The 17020-nt window shown below is 50.8% G+C and overlaps 1 protein-coding gene across 2 annotated transcripts in view; it reads left to right on the top strand.

Moving 5' to 3' along the window:
• The window catches only part of LOC135910444 (uncharacterized), a 263909-nt gene that overhangs the window by 181265 nt on the left and 65624 nt on the right, over positions 1-17020 (top strand). For both annotated transcript variants that reach the window (XM_065442481.1, XM_065442480.1), the window contains exon 4: positions 8972-9164. In XM_065442481.1, coding sequence (XP_065298553.1) covers positions 8972-9164 — 193 coding nt within the window. The remainder of the gene's footprint in view (positions 1-8971; positions 9165-17020) is intronic.

The raw sequence follows: 17020 nt of genomic DNA, 5'->3' as shown, positions 1-17020 counted from the left end.
TAAGGCAATCGCAAATAGAATCAGAAACACCTTAGACTTCTGTCAAGCAAAGGACCAGACAGGATTCCGTAAAGGCTACCCAACCATAGACCATATTCACACTATCAATCAGGTGATAGAGAAATGTGCGGAACATAACCAGCCCTTATATATAGCTTTCATTAATTACGAGAAAGCGTTTAATTCTGTCGAAGCGTCAGCAGTCATGGAGGCATTGCGGAATAAGGGGGTAGAGGAGCCGTATGTAAAAATACTGAAAGATATCTATAGCAGCTCCACAGCCACCGTAGTCGTCCATAAAGAAAGCAACAAAATCCCAGTAAAGAAAGGCGTCAGGCAGGGAGCTACGATCCCTCCAATGGTATTCACAGCCTGTTTAAATGGGGTATTCAGAGACCTGGATTGGGAAGAATTGGGGATAAAAGTTAATGGAGAATACATAAGTAGCTTGCGATTCGCTGATGATATCGCCTTGCTTAGTAATTCAGGAGACCAATTGCGATGCATGCTCACTGACCAGCAGAGGCAAAGCAGAACGTTGGGTCTAAAAATTAATCTGCAGAAAACTAAAGTGATGTTTAACAGTCTCGGAAGAGAGCAAAAGTTTACGATTGGTAGCGAGGCACTGGAAGTGGTAAGGGAATACAGCTACTTAAGGCAGGTGGTGACCATGGATCTGGATCATGAAACTGAAATAATCATGAGAATAAGAATAGACTTTGGCGCGTTTGGCAGGCATTCTCAGATCATGAACAGCAGGTTGCCATTATCCCTCAAGAGAAAAGTGTATACCAGCTCTATCTTACCAGTATTGACGTACGGGGCAGAAGCCTGACGGCTTATGGAAAGGGTTCTACTCAAATTGGGGTCGACGCAACGAGCTATGGAAAGACGAATTATGAGTGCAACGTTAAGGGATAAGAAAAGAACAGATTGGTTGAGGCAACAAACGCGAGGTAATGACATCTCACTTGAAATCAAGAAAAAGAAATGGGAATGGGCAGGACATGTATTGGGAGGGATGATAACCGATGGTCATTGAGGGTTACGGACTGGATTCCAAGGGAAGGGAAGCGTAGCAGGGGGCGGCAGAAAGTTAGGTGGGCGGATGAGATAAGAAGTTTGCAGGGACGACATGGCCACAATTAGTACATGACCGGGGTAGTTCGAGAATGTATGGGAGAGGCTTTTGTACTGTAGCGGGCGTAACCCAGCTGATGATGATGATGATAATAATGATGATGATGATGAATTCCATCTTTCGGAGAGGCTCCGACGAGCCTCCCACAGATCGAGGAGATTGGTGTCTTCTTGGGGGCATTCTTAGTGTTCTTAATCTCTCTTTCAGCTCTGTCGAGTGCATGTTGTATTTTTCAATCCAAGACTCCAAGGTCTGCTGTGCGGTATCCTCCACAGCGACGTACGAGCGGAGTTTGTCCCAGTCAGTGAGGGTGTGATTTTGGGCCGAATAATTTTGTAATTTTGCGTTAGGATTGTTTGTATCACGTGGCGATCGCTACCAAATGTGTCCGACAGGACCCCGTGTGCTTCCACTGTCACATGTGTGCTTGTCATCGTGAGGTCGGGAGTGGTGTCCCCTGCCATACTGGTGCCCGCTCTCGTTGGTATAGTAGGATCTGTGAATAAAGTAAGTGCGTGGTGCATCATATTGTTATGTAGAAGGTTGCCCTCGGGCGCGTTATTTATATAACCCCATGCCGTATGGCGGGCGTAAAGTCGCGCACTATGATTCGATGTGTATAGCGCGTTTGATCAAGAATTTCCGGTATCTTTGTGCCCTTATCTTTAGGAGGACTGTATATGTGGACAACCAACCGCCCTTTTTCCGATCTGTGGTTGGACGGTATCATTTTGAGAGCGGTGTACTCGGTTCCTGCTTCTGAAGGACCCCGGTAGGGGTTCGGTATATGAAGGACAGGGTTTTATTACCAAGAATAGCGGTACGCGATGTTGCGGATGCCACGTGATATCCCTGCAAGGATTGAGACACGGACCCTGTTTCCTGCAGGGCCAGTATATCTGGCGGGTTCGTGAAGTGTTGAATGTATACGGTCAATAGGGTGAATTTTCTTTGATGCTTCTAAAATTCAATTGCCCTACAATTAGGTCAAATAAAGTTTGGTTTCCGGGTAGAGGAGGTAAGCCCGCTTCATCCGACTTCTGTCGCTTATTGGAGTCGGCCATGTTGAGCCGTTATGGGGGTCGAAACCTCCAACTGTGGGCTGGTTACTTCCTCTGTGGGCTGCGGGGAATGAGCGGAGGTGGCAGGTTTGCGCTGCGCATGCTCACCGGCAGGTGATGTTTGAGCATGGAAATTGAAGAGGTGATTTATTGCAGATTATATTTTGCTGATGCGTCGATTAAACACGGTGTCCACCTTTTGTAGAGCCTATTCTTGTTCCTTAACCATTCGTGTTTTAACAGCCTCCAGCCTGTAAGGGACAGCCTCGACGCTGTCGCTTACAAAATTTAGAGCTAGTTTTAGAAGTAGCCTTGTGTGAGTTCTGGGGTTTGGAAATAGTGTACAAAGGTGCGTTGTGAGAGGACTGGTGCCTGGGGCGGCACTAGGTGGGGAGGTATTGGGGAGATCTGCCCAACGGATGACTTACCAGTGTCGGCCAGGGGGCCCAGCCGTTGCTACCGCTATAGCTCTGGATCGACGCTCCCTCCGGTTGCCAAACTAGATGAAATCTTCAGACCCCCTCTTGCCGCTGAGCCAGGTGCATGGGTGGGCTCTCGTTGCGGGAGTCCCGGCCACGTGGCGTCGCTTCTCGTGCCACGCTGCATAGGTGGAAGTGACGGGTAGTTCGTGAGTGGTGTCGCAGATGTCCGTATGGCAGGAGGTACTCGGGATTGAAGATGTGATTGTTTGGTCTTCTTTTCGTGGTATGATATTCTCGGTTTCATGGGTCGGGTGGTACTGTGATGATCTTGGCTTCAGGCATTCTTAGGAATGTCGTCAGGTTGTTGGGTGGTCTTCGATACCTAGTTACCCCGCCTCAGTGGAGACATATTTGGTCCTTTTGTGCGTGGCACTGCTCTTTCACCGCTCGGGGCCCGAGTCCCACTACGAGCCGGGCACCTCAAGTTGATGGTGGGATGGTCATCGGATCCGCAGGTGACACAGCGTGGAAGACAACTTTCGTGTTCTTCATCTGGGTTAAGCAAGCCACAGTGCCCGCACCGCCGTTTTTGTGGGTAAGGGCAGATGTCATATCGATGTCCAGTTCGGAGGCAACAGTGGCACACTTGGGTGATTGGGCAAAAAAGTGTGCATCGAAATTCTGCGCCTTGAAAGAATACGAAGCTGGGAACCCGCCTGCTCTCGAAGGTGTACGAAGGGTCGGGCTTGGATTATGTTAATATTATGGGGGTAGGTGAACGTATCGTTCATAAGCGCTTACTCGGTAGGTATAGGTGGGACGCCTGTCCGCTTGCAGGAGTTGTCCGGAGAAGCCACATACGCTCAGACCTGCTACGATTTGCTGCCGAGCAGGAGCGTCTGAATGTGGCAAAGCTGTTCCGCCAGGTCTGGGTCCGGGGTGCTGACCAGCGCGATGTTAGCTAGATAGTCAAACTTTATTAAAATAATAATCAGAAAGACCGCTAATGGTCGGGTCGGGGCACATAGTCATAAATATTTGTGCGTGTTTACACATCGCCGCCACCGTACCTTGTTCCCAGTGTTGGTTGAGAAAGGCCTTGAGCGCTGAAATAAACTTGTCGCTCAGGTTTCTGATCATGGAGTTCATGATCTGGTCCGTGCCCGCCGCTGTCTTACGGGGTATGGTTGTGATGACCGCTGTCATTTCATTTTCTGTGATAGGGTCGTGCATTAGTGGGTTGTGTTCTCCTGTGTAAGGTGTTCTACATGGTTGTATGTGAGCGGAATCTCCATAGCACTTGGTTCTGACGGCATGGAAGAGGTCTTGTTGGCTGCCTGGGTAGGTGTGTAGTAACCGCTCCAGAGCCATATGCCCTCCTCCTTTGGATTTCGTGGGGTCCAGTATAGCTTTGAGGTTGTGCCACGCCCTGATCGTGTCCTAGGTGCCACCGAAGGAGTCACAGAATCTATAACAGTTTGCGGAGGCAAGTTTCATGGCATATTCTTCTGCTTCTGCTGTTATTTGTGCTATGCGCGTCTTCAGTTTCTTGTTGTATTTCTGTTTTATCCAGCGGCGGGCAAGGCCCCCTATGGCACCTCACAGGTGTAGCAAGGGGGTTTCATCCGTTCTGGCGATTTCCTTTGTGTGGCGTTGTTTATGCCGACGGCTGTTGTTGCACCAGTCTTCCAGGTTCGTGATTATGTCGGCGTCCTGTTCTTGGGCTTCCCTGATTTTGCGCCAGCTAGTGAGTTTAGCTGTGCCGATCTGCCTGCGTAGGCGTCCGGTCTGTAGTGTTATATTTAATATGTAGTGATCGCTGCCTAGGTGTTCGAGCGTGTTTAGACATTCTGCTCGAATGGTTTGAGTGATGAAGGCGAGGTCAGGAGTGGTGTCGCATGCTACGCTGTTCCCTTCTCTCCTCGGTATGTTTGGGTCTCCGATCAGAGTAAGGTGGCACTGTTCAATTAGTGTTTGTAGCTGGAGAACCTTACAATCCTACGCCTGGTATCCCCACAGCGTATTCTGAGCGTTGAAGTCGCCTGTGCCTACCAGGGGACGGCCTTTAGTGAGGTGGGGGGGGGGGGGCGGTCCGCAAAGAGCTTTCCTATGTTTGCCCACCTTTGGCTGGAGGGCAATTAACGTTGAGGACGAAAGCACTGTGTTTTGGTTCCCTTTGTATACTGTTACAAGAAGTACATGCAGTACGTCCACGTGGTCTATGGGTTTGTGCTGTATGGTTGTGATGTTTCCGTCTACTAGTGTAGCTACCTTCCACCTGTCGTCTTGACTTGCGTGGTGTTCTCGATAGCAGTACAGTGTTGGTCAGGTACCGGGCTCTTGTAGCGCTATGATCCCCGTTGGCTTTGAGGAATGAGCGATCAATTGTGTCAGCAGCCCTTTCTTCCTTCGGTACTCACGGCAGTTCCATTGCCAGATTTCTAAGTTTTCTTACACTTGCTTTTATGGTCAGGGCATTGTTGGACGTTGTGGTCGGTGATGTTACGATTTGGTTCGGTGCTGCTACAGATGTGGCCTTGTAAAGATTCTGTCGTGGGGTCTTTCGTAGTTTTATAGAGTGAAGCTGGTTCTTAAGCTTGCTGTCTACAGTGGCTTCCATGCGTTTTATTGGTGCATCTGTGCGCTGTACTGCAGTCTGTGTTACTTGTTCCAACTGGGCGCGTGCAGCATCAATCAAGGCTTGCATCTGGGTGCGGATGGCATCGACATGGGTTTGTAGGTCAATGATGGCCTTGTGTGGAGCAATCCCTTGTGGTATTTGTGTGAGCAGTATCACATGTTGTTTGAGTTGTCTGTTTTCTTGTGAGTGTTTGCATCTGTGCGCACATGGTCCTGAGTTGTTCAAATTTCATAGATGATGGTGTCTGGCGTTCTTTAAACGAGGTGGAGGCTACTGCTGACAAGCTTACCTCGTGTTCTTTGGTGGTAATCCTCCTGAGTGAGGCTTCCTTCGTCGGTCGTTGGTGTTGCTGGGGCCCCTTGTCTTTGATTGGCGTGGTGGTTGGTGCTGCTGCTGCCCTTGCTTGGGCGTCGACAGAGATCGCCGTCTGGGCGACCAAAAGTGAGACCGGGAGCGACAGCAGGAGCGGGACCTGGACCTTGGGTTGGAACCAGACCTTGATCCGCACATCCTTGAAGACTCCGAGTAGTCGAAGTCAGGCTCTTCCCGCTCGGAGCTGAACCATCGCGGGCCAAAATCAGCCACCTCGTTCGACTGAGTGACCGGTTGGGGCTGTCGATGGGTTATGGGCGTGGTGGTGGAGGCAAACTTCCATCTGGCGGAAATGCGCTTGAGCTTATTGTTGCACTCTGTTGCGGCTGTGAGACGGGCCACTCCGCAGAGGACGCACTTCGAAACACAAATGTGTCCACAGTTTCGGTGTATGTGGTTGCAAATGGTGTACGCACGAACGCACAAATGTTGCACGAAGACGTCTGCCCCAGCCATTGGGTTGGGGCAGACGTCTGTTCGGGGTCCGGGGGTTGGACTAGAACCGCCTTGTCGGCTGGTAGTCTCGGCAAGGCACCTCCACTCCGTAGAAATACACAAATCTAGGCACATAGGGTCCCTCGAAGTGGAGTGGGGCTGTCTGGGAGTGTCCGAGCATACGGGGCCGCACGATACGGACTCCAGGTGTGCCGACCCGAAGATTCGCCATAAGCTCTTCTTCACCGGCGCCTGCGTCAATGCCGTGCACGACACCTTTAAGCAGGCCCTCTGTTGTTGACAGATACACCTTCACTGTGTGTTATCGTCAGTGAAAGGCGAGGCTATTAATTTTCATGAGGGTCGCCGCTGTGGCCTCGTGAGGGGTGCTCACGATGATGATGTTCGAGCCATGCCGCAGTGGACGATGAAGTCGTCCCCCTTGCAGGTCGGCGTGCCTCCGGTGACTTGCACGCTTGGCTTACAGCTTGGACTAAGGACCGAACAAGTGGCCTTCACCACTTGGTGGATCTGTAGATGAGGCATGGGGTCGGGCGGATAATCATTTTCGTCTCAGTGCGCAGGAGTGGAGGCGAGCATCGCCGAGGCCTGCTCCTTGCTGCCGCGTCTTCAAAAATAGGTGTTCCGGCTCCGCGCTTTTCGCAGGTAGCTTGCGACGTGTCTTTTGCGGCGGCGGCTGGCACCTGGGTTAGAGCTAGCTCTAACTGTGTGGTTTTCGTTACCGGAGTTTACCCGACTGGGTCTTGCTCACCAGTGGATTGTTGTTTTTGCAGGTGGTATTTCCGATGACGGGAAACGACCGTTTCCCACTGGGATTCATGAATGTGGAGCTGCTCCGAGAGGACGGCAGATGGCCCCGGCAAGGCTTCGTCAGGCAGGGGTCTCGGGTTACTCTCGGATACAACTTCCATGGTTTCGGTGTTGGTGGGTTGATGGGCAATGTTGCCTGGGTTTCCGGCGATCGTAGCGTTCCGGGTTGGGTCGACCCCACAGTTCACCATAGACACGGTGACTGCTTGCGGGTCTCCGAGCTCCGGCGAGCCAGCGTTCGGCGTTGGGGCTAACCCTACCGTCGGCGTGGCCGAACAAATAGGGCTCTCGTTGGTCTTAATACTGCGGCTCACCGAATTTCGGTTCCGCTGACTCCCCTTGATCTTTACAAAGATATTCGGCTGATCCCAGTGGTGCCAGGATATTTAGGGCACCTCCAATATTGCAGATCACGGTGCAAATACGAAGCACGTCGGCACGATTTGAGCTTCTTTATCGATGTTCTCTTCCTTGCATACTCGTATGCGCGCCGCCGGAGGCAGCTGGGCTCGGAGTGCTATTTGTTTCGCGTATCGCAGAGGTAAGACCGCTTCTTCTTGTAGTGAGATACCTGCTGTTATTCGGAGAACCACCTTGTGGTCCCCTGCATGGAGGCGCGGCAGGCGAGGCCAGCCGGGTCCGTGTCGACATTTGCGTGAGGCGCATGGGGCGGGTGGCGTCTTGAAGGACTCCTCGGCGACAACCCTCCGTCGGCGAGCGTTGACCACCCGGTAAACATGGAGTGTGAGGCACAGGTGGCTGAGGATGTGTATCATTGGACATATCGGCTGCTCAGCTCAGTCCGGGGCAGTAGTCGCACTACTGGACGTCGCGCTCGAGCTCCAAGTCTTGTGCATCCATGCAGCCCAGTTGGCCTGCCGGGTCGGAATTGCTAGCGGATATCTCCGTGGCTAGGGCCCCTACCAAACAAGCTGCGTTTCAGAGGACGTCGACTGCCGACGTGGGGTCTGCGTCCGCCTTGCCGCGGTCGCGGTGGTGCATTTAGTCTTAACGCGGTGACCGCCGCTTAGAGATTTCAAACGGCCATCTCGGGCGAAGAAAAGAGTCCAGGCCGGAAATATAGGTGCTAAGCAAAAGCTGGTGACTTGCCGGTGACGACGGATGTACGATTTCGTGCCGATGGTCAACGATTCCGGGTGGTCGACGGTGGATTAGCAGAGCCAGCTGCGACACAATGAGCATCCGCCGAAGCCCAAGTAGAAAATCTTTACCGAGATACACTCGGCGATAGCTTGCATGAACAAGCAACGCGCGCATAATACAGGTTCGCGACTGTGACAACCAGGAAGACATGGCCTAGCGGCGATGCGCTCTCCCCTCAAGCAACATTTCACGTGCTACTGCGGCTCCTGTTATTCCCTTTCGACAGCTCTGCTCTGTCGAGGCGCAATTGTGCCCGGCGTTCCGGCTGTATTGTATGCATTGAAGAGGCCAGATGCGCTAAGAAAGACGTGACAGTTGTCTACTAAAGCCTAAGGAGCCTTTGCCACCGGAAAGACCATGGGTAGAGGCGCAACAGCAAAGAAAAGTAAGTGGGCAAAACTAAGCAAGAACGAAGTCACCGCAGAGCCAAACAATGCTTACGCTTTAGCAGACAATTCTAAGAATGTCTGTAGCTTCTAGACTCACTACCGTTGAACTTGTGTACACACTGAAACAAAGTTTACCAATGCGCTTCAATGTAATGAATTCTATCTTTGTATTGGGCGCCATAAATTGTTTCATTAAAATGATGGTCCATTTTATGTTTTTCAATGTACTATTACCGGGAAACGAATATCTGCTACTTTCTCAGAATAGTAGGCCTGTAAATGACATATAGTGGCCTTCTTGAAAAAGACAATTTACTCGTAGAAATTTTATTGGTACAAATAATTTCGTATGCCCCTTCTTTTATTGGCACTCTGCAATAGAGGTTTGGGTGAAATATTTATTTGCTGAATTCCAGAAAACGCAGTGGCCATCAAATAAAACAATGTTCTCCAGTGTTTTCGTTGAAGCTAGACAGAATGGCTCAATTAAATAAACCATGCTTTTATCGCTTCAGGATGAAAGCTGAGCTGACGACTACCAACCGCGTAGGCCTCTCGATTGGGGTGGAAGTGTTCCACAATGGACAAGCCGCTGTCCGCTACCGTGGACTCAACGGAGTAGCGCAGAGGACAAAGCGAGTAGACGTCGACAAGCATGGTGGTTTCTATGTCATTGTCATTGACGTTGACGACCACACGGAGATCCAGGTACTATGCCCTGCGCAAACTCATCTGGATGTTAACCTAATAATTTATTGTGCGTGTAGCGTTTCGTACTATAGTCGGACGACTGGTCGTAAATTCTGTTCATATTATCAATCCGGAAAATTATTGTGCCGCCATCTCAACCGCAGAAGTGATCAATCAGTAATTGATAGCAAAACGAGAGGACATAAAAGATTTTTATTTACTTATTTATTCATTTGTGATAGCCTCAAAGTACAGAGTTGTACATTGCAGATGGGAGGGGCAAGAATACATTCCTAGAGTAATAATTACAGCATTAGTTTTAGGAATTCACATTGCAGGGAACAAAAGAGATATCAAAAACTAGTAATGGGTGTTCATAAGAACCAAAAAAGAGACTCACATAATCAGAAAAATACAGAAATGGTACATTTTACCAAGCAGACAATGTTCGTGAATAAGTACGTAATTATGCCATATGCCACCATACATTTTTGTTATGTTGATTAGTGCATTTTTAAAAAGACAGGGTCACTGATGCTTACTAAAGATGTACGTTGATTATTCCAGTCGATTAAAGTTCTAGGAAGGAATTATTGTGAGCACGCGATGGTGCCATGACGGGGTACGTTAACTTTATGTGCGTGATCAAGATGAGCCGAATAATAGGGCGCTGGTTGGATCCAAAGAAGGCGAAGAGATGCGTTGTGCTAGTATATTTTATGAAAATGGACATGCGTGATTCCTTTCTGCGAAGAGATAATAGTGTTATTTGAAGGGCACTCTTCATAATGTAACGCTAGCAGTGCGATGGCAGTTAGCTAAGATGAAACGAAGAGAGTTATTTTGCACTGATTCAATTTCGTGAACTTGTGTGATCTGATGAGGATACCAAACGGATGGGGCATATTCTAATTGGGGTGGACGTATGTTGCGTACAACAGCCGTTTCATTAAAACAGGGGCAAGCGAAAAAAATTATCTTCAATTATCCTAAGGAGCGGTTAGCTTTACATAATAGATCATGTGCATGCTACTTCCAAGAAAGATCGCTAGTTATACGAATGCGAAGATAAAGGTAGCATTGCAGAGGGCAGTCATTGAGGGCGATTGTAGGGCAAGTTCTGTTAGTTCGAGAAATCCGCATATATTTGCATTTATTAATGTTACGTTCCATGCAACAAGTGAGCCACCAATTAGATATGCTATTTAAATCACATTGAAGGGTAGATATATCATAGGGATTAGTTATTGTTCGATACACAACACAGTCGTCAGCGAATAGACAAATTTGTGAATAAATGTTATCAGGTAAATCATTCCTATATATTAAATATAAAAGAGGACCAAGGACAGACCCTTATGGAACACCGCATTTAACTGGACCCGCTTTAGATGTGGAGTCATTAGCTACAACAAATTGGGAACGAGGTTAAAGGAAAAATTGGACCCAACTAAATACTCCCAACTCAATGTTGAATGCGCTTAGTTTGTGTAGTTGCAATGCGTGTTTGACCTTGTCAAAAGCTATCAAAAAATCTAAAACTATACAATCAGTCATAAAACCGCTATCAAGATATACATGTAAGTCATCAGTGAAAGTTACTAGCTGAGTCTCACAACAGAATAATCTCCGAAAACCTTGGTGACATTCAGAGAAAAAAAATAATTGGCTTGAAGAAAGCTGCCAAGGTTAGAAAATATAATGTGCTACATTGTTTTTCACGGTACGGAGATAATCGATATGGGCCTGTAGGGCAATAAAACAGTATCCGCAATTATGCCTAAAGGCTCATTAAAAATAATAAAGCGGAACAAGCAGCTCTGGAGTTTCTGCAATATATGACAAAGGCAACCTGCATAAAAGTACGATTCCATTCTTCACCAGCCTTGAAATACCAGACTCACTTCAGTTAATGGAGTGCAATACAGGATCAACAGACATTGTTTTGCTTACATTACGGGCGCAAGTAAAGGAAGGTGTTATCATCACTTGTAACGTCGAAGGTGATGCCCAATCTTTCGCCACGCTCTTTAAACACCTTTCAACAATTGACCACATGCATACTAAGTTGTCCCCGCAGGGGCGTCTGCTTCAGCAGGCATTTGGTGTGTTGCGACACAGTGGACCCGAGCACACGAGGGTCAGACCCTCCCGCGTGTAGCCATGCGTGGCTTCGCCATGTCGGGGAAAGGGGGTCCTGGAGGTTGAGCCGATGCCGGGTGTTTGGACCTTCAAGGCCCCCCGGCAGAGGCGACACACCTCTTTGGCCTCTGCTTCACATAGACGGCACCCCCGGACTGACCCACCCGGGCGAAATCTGTAGTTGCCTTTTCCTGTCTTCTCTATCTCTAGTCTTCGTCTTTCTCTGACTTTTCATCTTTCCTGTCTTCTCCTAGCTTCCGCTTACTTCCAATTTTTCCAGGCAGCAAGGTTTAACCTTGTGTGAATAGCCAGCCTAGGTTATATCATATTTGGTTATAGTGGTAATGTACAGCTGGCGTTTGCAGGCCGTGTTTCACAGGTCCTGCAACGTCCCCATGTAGGACTCCACGGTGGGTGGCTGGCGTTACTGCCGAAATCACAATCTCTTGTGGCTTCTTCTTTCCCCCCACTACTTGATCGCTCCCTCAAGAGGGGGCGCACCAATGATGTCTTCGAATTTTTTGCCCGTCAAAAAGAAACTTTTCCTCGTTTCCATTTAGTGCACTCCGAAACACCAGACAAACCCGTGCGAACAATCTCACCATTCCTCGTGTCCCAGTTTCTTACCCAAGGTTTTCGTACAGGTTATAAAGCATCCAGGATGGCAAGCGGCGATCCCCTCTTGGAACTCCGTAAGCAGAAACAATATGAAAAGCTGCCCAATGTAGTTTCATTTGGTGGCGCCAAAGTATAACTCCTCATCGTACCATGAATACCACTCGTGGCGTAGTCTCTGATGATGATCTCTCGGAGCTGACTGAGGCTGAGCTCTTGGAGAGCTTCAGTGAGCAGAATGGCATAAGTGTTAAGCGAATTAAGATGAGGCGTGGTAATAAGAACATACCAACCAAACATCTGATACTTACTTTTGGCACAAGTGTTCTGCCTGAGTCCATGGAGGCCGGGTATATCAAGCTCCGTGTTCGCCCATATTGACACGTGTACTTGTCTTTATCGGGCGACAAGTTTTGTCGCCTAACAAATGTTATCGCACAGCACTGGACGCGCCTGCATGTATCCGAAGTTTCTGGAAAGTTATCGATGCTTCTAACCGCTGTCTGTTGTCGCCGAACGTTGTGTTATCTGATTTCATCGCTTGACACGAACGGTGTAGAACATTTTAGAAGGCATGCGGGTCCCAACGTTTAATCAGGAACATTCGATGATTGCTGTATAAAAGCCAACGCGCTTGACCCGCTGATCAGATTTTCGACGATCGCCGACTGTGTTCGCCGCTTTCGTTGTGCTATAAGTGTAGCCTGTTTTGTGGGCACAGGTTCGCCCAATAAAAGCTAGTTTTGTATTCCACCGTACTGCTTCTTTCTTCGCCGTCACTACCACGTGACATCTGGCGGAGGTGCTTTACGTCCATGTACCGGGCGCCCCCGACAAGCCGTAATACAAGCCCGGACCGCAAAGACAACACCAGCGCCGTCCCGGGACATCGAGCAAGCCGCCGTCTTCAACAGCTGCCCCCGGATCACGGACTTCTACCTGAGAAGACCAAGAAGATTGTGGACAAGGCAACCCCAATGGCAGCCCCAGCATCCCCCATCGTGCTGCAGCAGCCCAGGGAACCTCCGACGTTCCGCGGATCAACATTCGAGGACCCGGAAACCTGGCTCGAAACGTATGAGAGGGTCGCTAAGTTTAACAGTTGCGACAGCGACGACAAGCTGCGGCATGTCTATTTCGCATTGGAAGACGCCGCCAGGACGTGGTTCGACAATCGGGAAGCCACCTTAACGACGTGGGACCTTTTCCGAAGCGGCTTCTTGCACACGTTTACAAGCGTCGTGCGAAAAGAGCGAGCCCAAGCTCTACTAGAAACCAGAGTGCAGCTGCCAAACGAGACGATCGCAATCTTCACGGAGGAGATGGCCCGTCTTTTCCGGCACGCCGACCCGGAAATGTCGGAGGAGAAAAAAGTTCGCTTCCTGATGCGCGGCGTCAAGCAAGACTTTTCGCCGGACTTATTCGTAACCCACCGAAGACTGTGGCTGAATTTTCTGCAGAGGCATCGACGATCGAGAAAACTCTGGAGATGCGCACCCGGCAATATAACCGCCAGGGGCACACGCCGCAGTATGCCATCCAAGGACTAGGTTCGGACGACCTTCAAGAGACCATCAGGGCCATTGTGCGCGAAGAACTGCGCAAGGTCCTGCTTTCGTCGCAGCCTCAAGTGGCCTCTATCGACGACATCGTGAAGGAAGAGGTGCACCGATCCCTTGGAGTTCCTGAGGTGCAACCAGAACCACCGCAGCCGGAAGCAATGACCTACGCCGCCGCCGTCACCCGCCGTCAAGGGCCCCCTGCGCGACCGCGCCAAGGTCCTGCAACACCGCAATTCCGTCGTCCACCGCCGCCGCCGCCAGCGCGCCCACCCGTCGCCCAGCGCACCTATACGAGGAAGACGGACATTTGGCGAGCCCCCGACCACCGCCCGCTCTGCTATCACTGCGGAGAAGCCGGCCATGTGTACCGCCGATGCCCGTACCGCGACATGGGACTGAGAGGGTTCGCCGTCAACGCGCCGCGTCCACAGCTTGGGGAGCGCCCACGTGACATTGCCGATTACCTAGCCGCCACTCAGTGGAACTCTCGACGACCGTCCCGTTCGCCGTCACCAGGGCGCTACCTGTCGCCGCAGCGCCGTCCATACACTGGCCCAGCCCGGGGCCGCTCTGCGAGCCCATACCCGGAAAACTAAAAGCAGCAACCGATGGAGGTGCGGTTGCTGTTCGTCGAACTGACGAAGATCCACCGCCGCCGACGAAGACGACGAAGAGACCATCTCGACGACATAACGACACGCCGCCGTCCCGACGAAGTCTGGAAGCCAAAACTACACCGACGAAAGACGACTTGACGACGCGACGTTCCAGCCTCAGTTCAACACGACGCAGCCGTGATCCAACGCCAAGACCTAACTGCAATGCCAGACAAAGAACAACCGACCTCGACGTGCTTCTCGACGGCCACGCAGTCACTGCCTTAGTCGACACAGGGGCCGATTACTCCGTAATGAGTGGACACATCGCCGCCCAGTTGAAGAAAGTTAAGACCGCATGGGAAGGCCCTCAGATTCGCACCGCTGGAGGACACCTCATCACGCCGACTGGGATCTGCACTGCAAGAATAACCATTCATGACCGGACTTACCCTGCCACCTTCGTTATCCTCCAACAGTGTTCACGAGACGTCATTCTCGGTATGGACTTCCTGGACCAACACAGCGCAATCATCAACCTGAATTCGAAGTCAGTAACGCTGTCGGAAGATAAAGCAATGCCGCCGGAGAGCCCTCGTAGTCACCACGCCTTGAGTGTGCTCGAAGATCAAGTGAGCGTCCCGCCTCGCTGCAGCATCGTTATTTCGGTCAGCACTGAAACACCCGCTGACGTAGAAGGCGTCATTGAAGGCGACCAACGTCTACTGCTAGACCATGAAATTTGCGTCGCAAGAGGGATCGCTCGACTGCATGGAGGGAAAACTGAAGTGTTGCTGACAAACTTCAGCCAGGAGTTCAAGCACATCAACAAGGGCACGACGATCGCGTACATCGAGGAAATTCTGGAAACAAGTAATGCGTTTGTCCTCTCGGGTTCCGGCGCATCTACCCCGACGACCATGGTTCCCGAACCAGACTACGACATTAATCCAAATCTCCCTATGATTAAGCAACAGCAGCTCAGAAGTCTGCTCCGACGATACAAAGGCTGCTTTTCGACGTCATCGAGGATTCGACAAACACCAGTCGCCAAACATCGCATAATCACCGAGAAATGCGCTCGCCCACTCCGTCAGAGCCCTTACCGAGTTTCGGCGCGAGAACGTGAAGCTATAAGAGAACAAGTCGACGAAATGCTGCGCGACGACATCATCCAGCCGTCGAAAAGCCCGTGGGCGTCCCTGTTGTTCTGGTAAAGAAAAAGGACGGAACCCTACGTTTCTGCGTCGATTATCGTCGTCTGAACAAGATCACGAAGAAGGACGTATACCCCCTCCCACGGATAGACGACGCATTGGATCGGCTCTGCAACGCTAAATACTTCTCGTCCATGGACCTAAAGTCTGGCTACTGGCAAATAGAAGTCGACGAAAGAGATCGCGAAAAGACCGCCTTCATCACCCCAGACGGCCTCTACGAGTTCAAGGTTATGCCATTCGGACTGTGCTCGGCGCCTGCAACGTTCCAGCGCGTGATGGACACGGTTCTAGCAGGATTGAAGTGGCAGACCTGTCTCGTATGCTTGGATGACGTTGTCGTCTTCGCCGGAAATATCGACGTTCACCTTAGGCGGCTGGCAACAGTACTAGAGGCCATCAGGTCATCAGGACTTACTCTGAAGCCGGAAAAGTGCCGCTTCGCTTACGAGGAGCTTCTATTTTTAGGCCACGTCATCAGCAAATCTGGAGTCCGCCAGTGAATTTTCTTTACCTTCTCTCGTTACTTTCGTGGCACAGAGTGCCTCCAAGCTGGCGTAACCAGCTTACTTGGTAGAGAAAACTTTGCTTCAGCTGTCGCCGTTTCTCCTCTTCCATCAGAGATGGGACGCCATAGACGTTAAACTTGGAGAATAGACTTTATGTACACATTATATACATTGACAGCTATTTACAGTGGGTACGACGTATCAACTCGACATAGCCGATAGTACATAGCACCGTTCGTACGTCAAGACCCTTGGGTTACATTGGGACCGGCGCCTTAACTCGGCAGAGCCGAAAGTGCAGAGCACCTTTCTTGCGCCCGGAACCCTCGTGAGAGGTCGGGAGCCCGGTTTTAAACCTTCGGTTGCCCCTCCCGAATCCCCTCATGGCAAATCACGACACCCCAGTGACCTGATTGGGTCAACTGGGCTGTCACTCATTGGGCACTCTCTCTCTCTCACCCTCTCCCTGCGTTCCTCGGAACATTCAGAGAGATAGAGGGAGAGACAGTAACCACCAAACAACAAATAAACAAATAACATCCCAATCGTTTCGCCTCCGCGACATATATGGAAAAGTCTCCCGACACCTTGAAAAACACTTACGGGGAAACGGCCATCTGCGTCGCCCCGTCCTCGCGCTTTAACTAATCCCATCGCGCACTGCGTGCCGCAAAGGACACCCCTGCCGACGTGCGCCCGCCGATTAACAATGCCGTCTTGTGCGTTGTTCGTCTCGTCCGGCGGGCCCGTAAAGCTAAGTGCACCGATGGATTTGTCTCAGTGGCGCCAGCCTACCTTTCAAGAGACTACGCGTCGGGTCACCGATCCCTCGGGTTTTAAGCTGCCGCTTTGTACCCCCCCCCCCCCGGCATGACCATAGACGCCCTAACGACGCTTTGCCTGCACGCGTGACAGGTTAAAATGTCCCGACGCGTCGGCGCGGGCTATCTGCCGTCAAAGAGCGTCTCCCGACTCGTTACCAAAGCGCCCGGCTGGCTTTACTCTCGGCTAAGCCCGAAAACGGCGACCTCCCCCAATTCTAGGAACGGAAATGACCTCTCAGCGTCCACGCCGTTTGGCAACATCCTTTACACGTCCTCCCTAAGATTCATGTACGCGCTCAAATGCGGGTACCTGAATACTAACAAAACAAAAAGGATGGTGCAAGGAAAGTAAAGCAAATGTCACGCTTTCCTGCCCGGGCGGCCTGAGCTAGCATCGCTCCTTAACAAC

This window comes from Dermacentor albipictus, chromosome 8 (assembly GCF_038994185.2).
Source record: "Dermacentor albipictus isolate Rhodes 1998 colony chromosome 8, USDA_Dalb.pri_finalv2, whole genome shotgun sequence".
NCBI classification, from domain to species: domain Eukaryota; kingdom Metazoa; phylum Arthropoda; class Arachnida; order Ixodida; family Ixodidae; genus Dermacentor; species Dermacentor albipictus.
The sequence above is the reverse complement of the archived record's forward strand: the minus strand, read 5'-3'. Positions and strand labels throughout refer to the sequence as shown.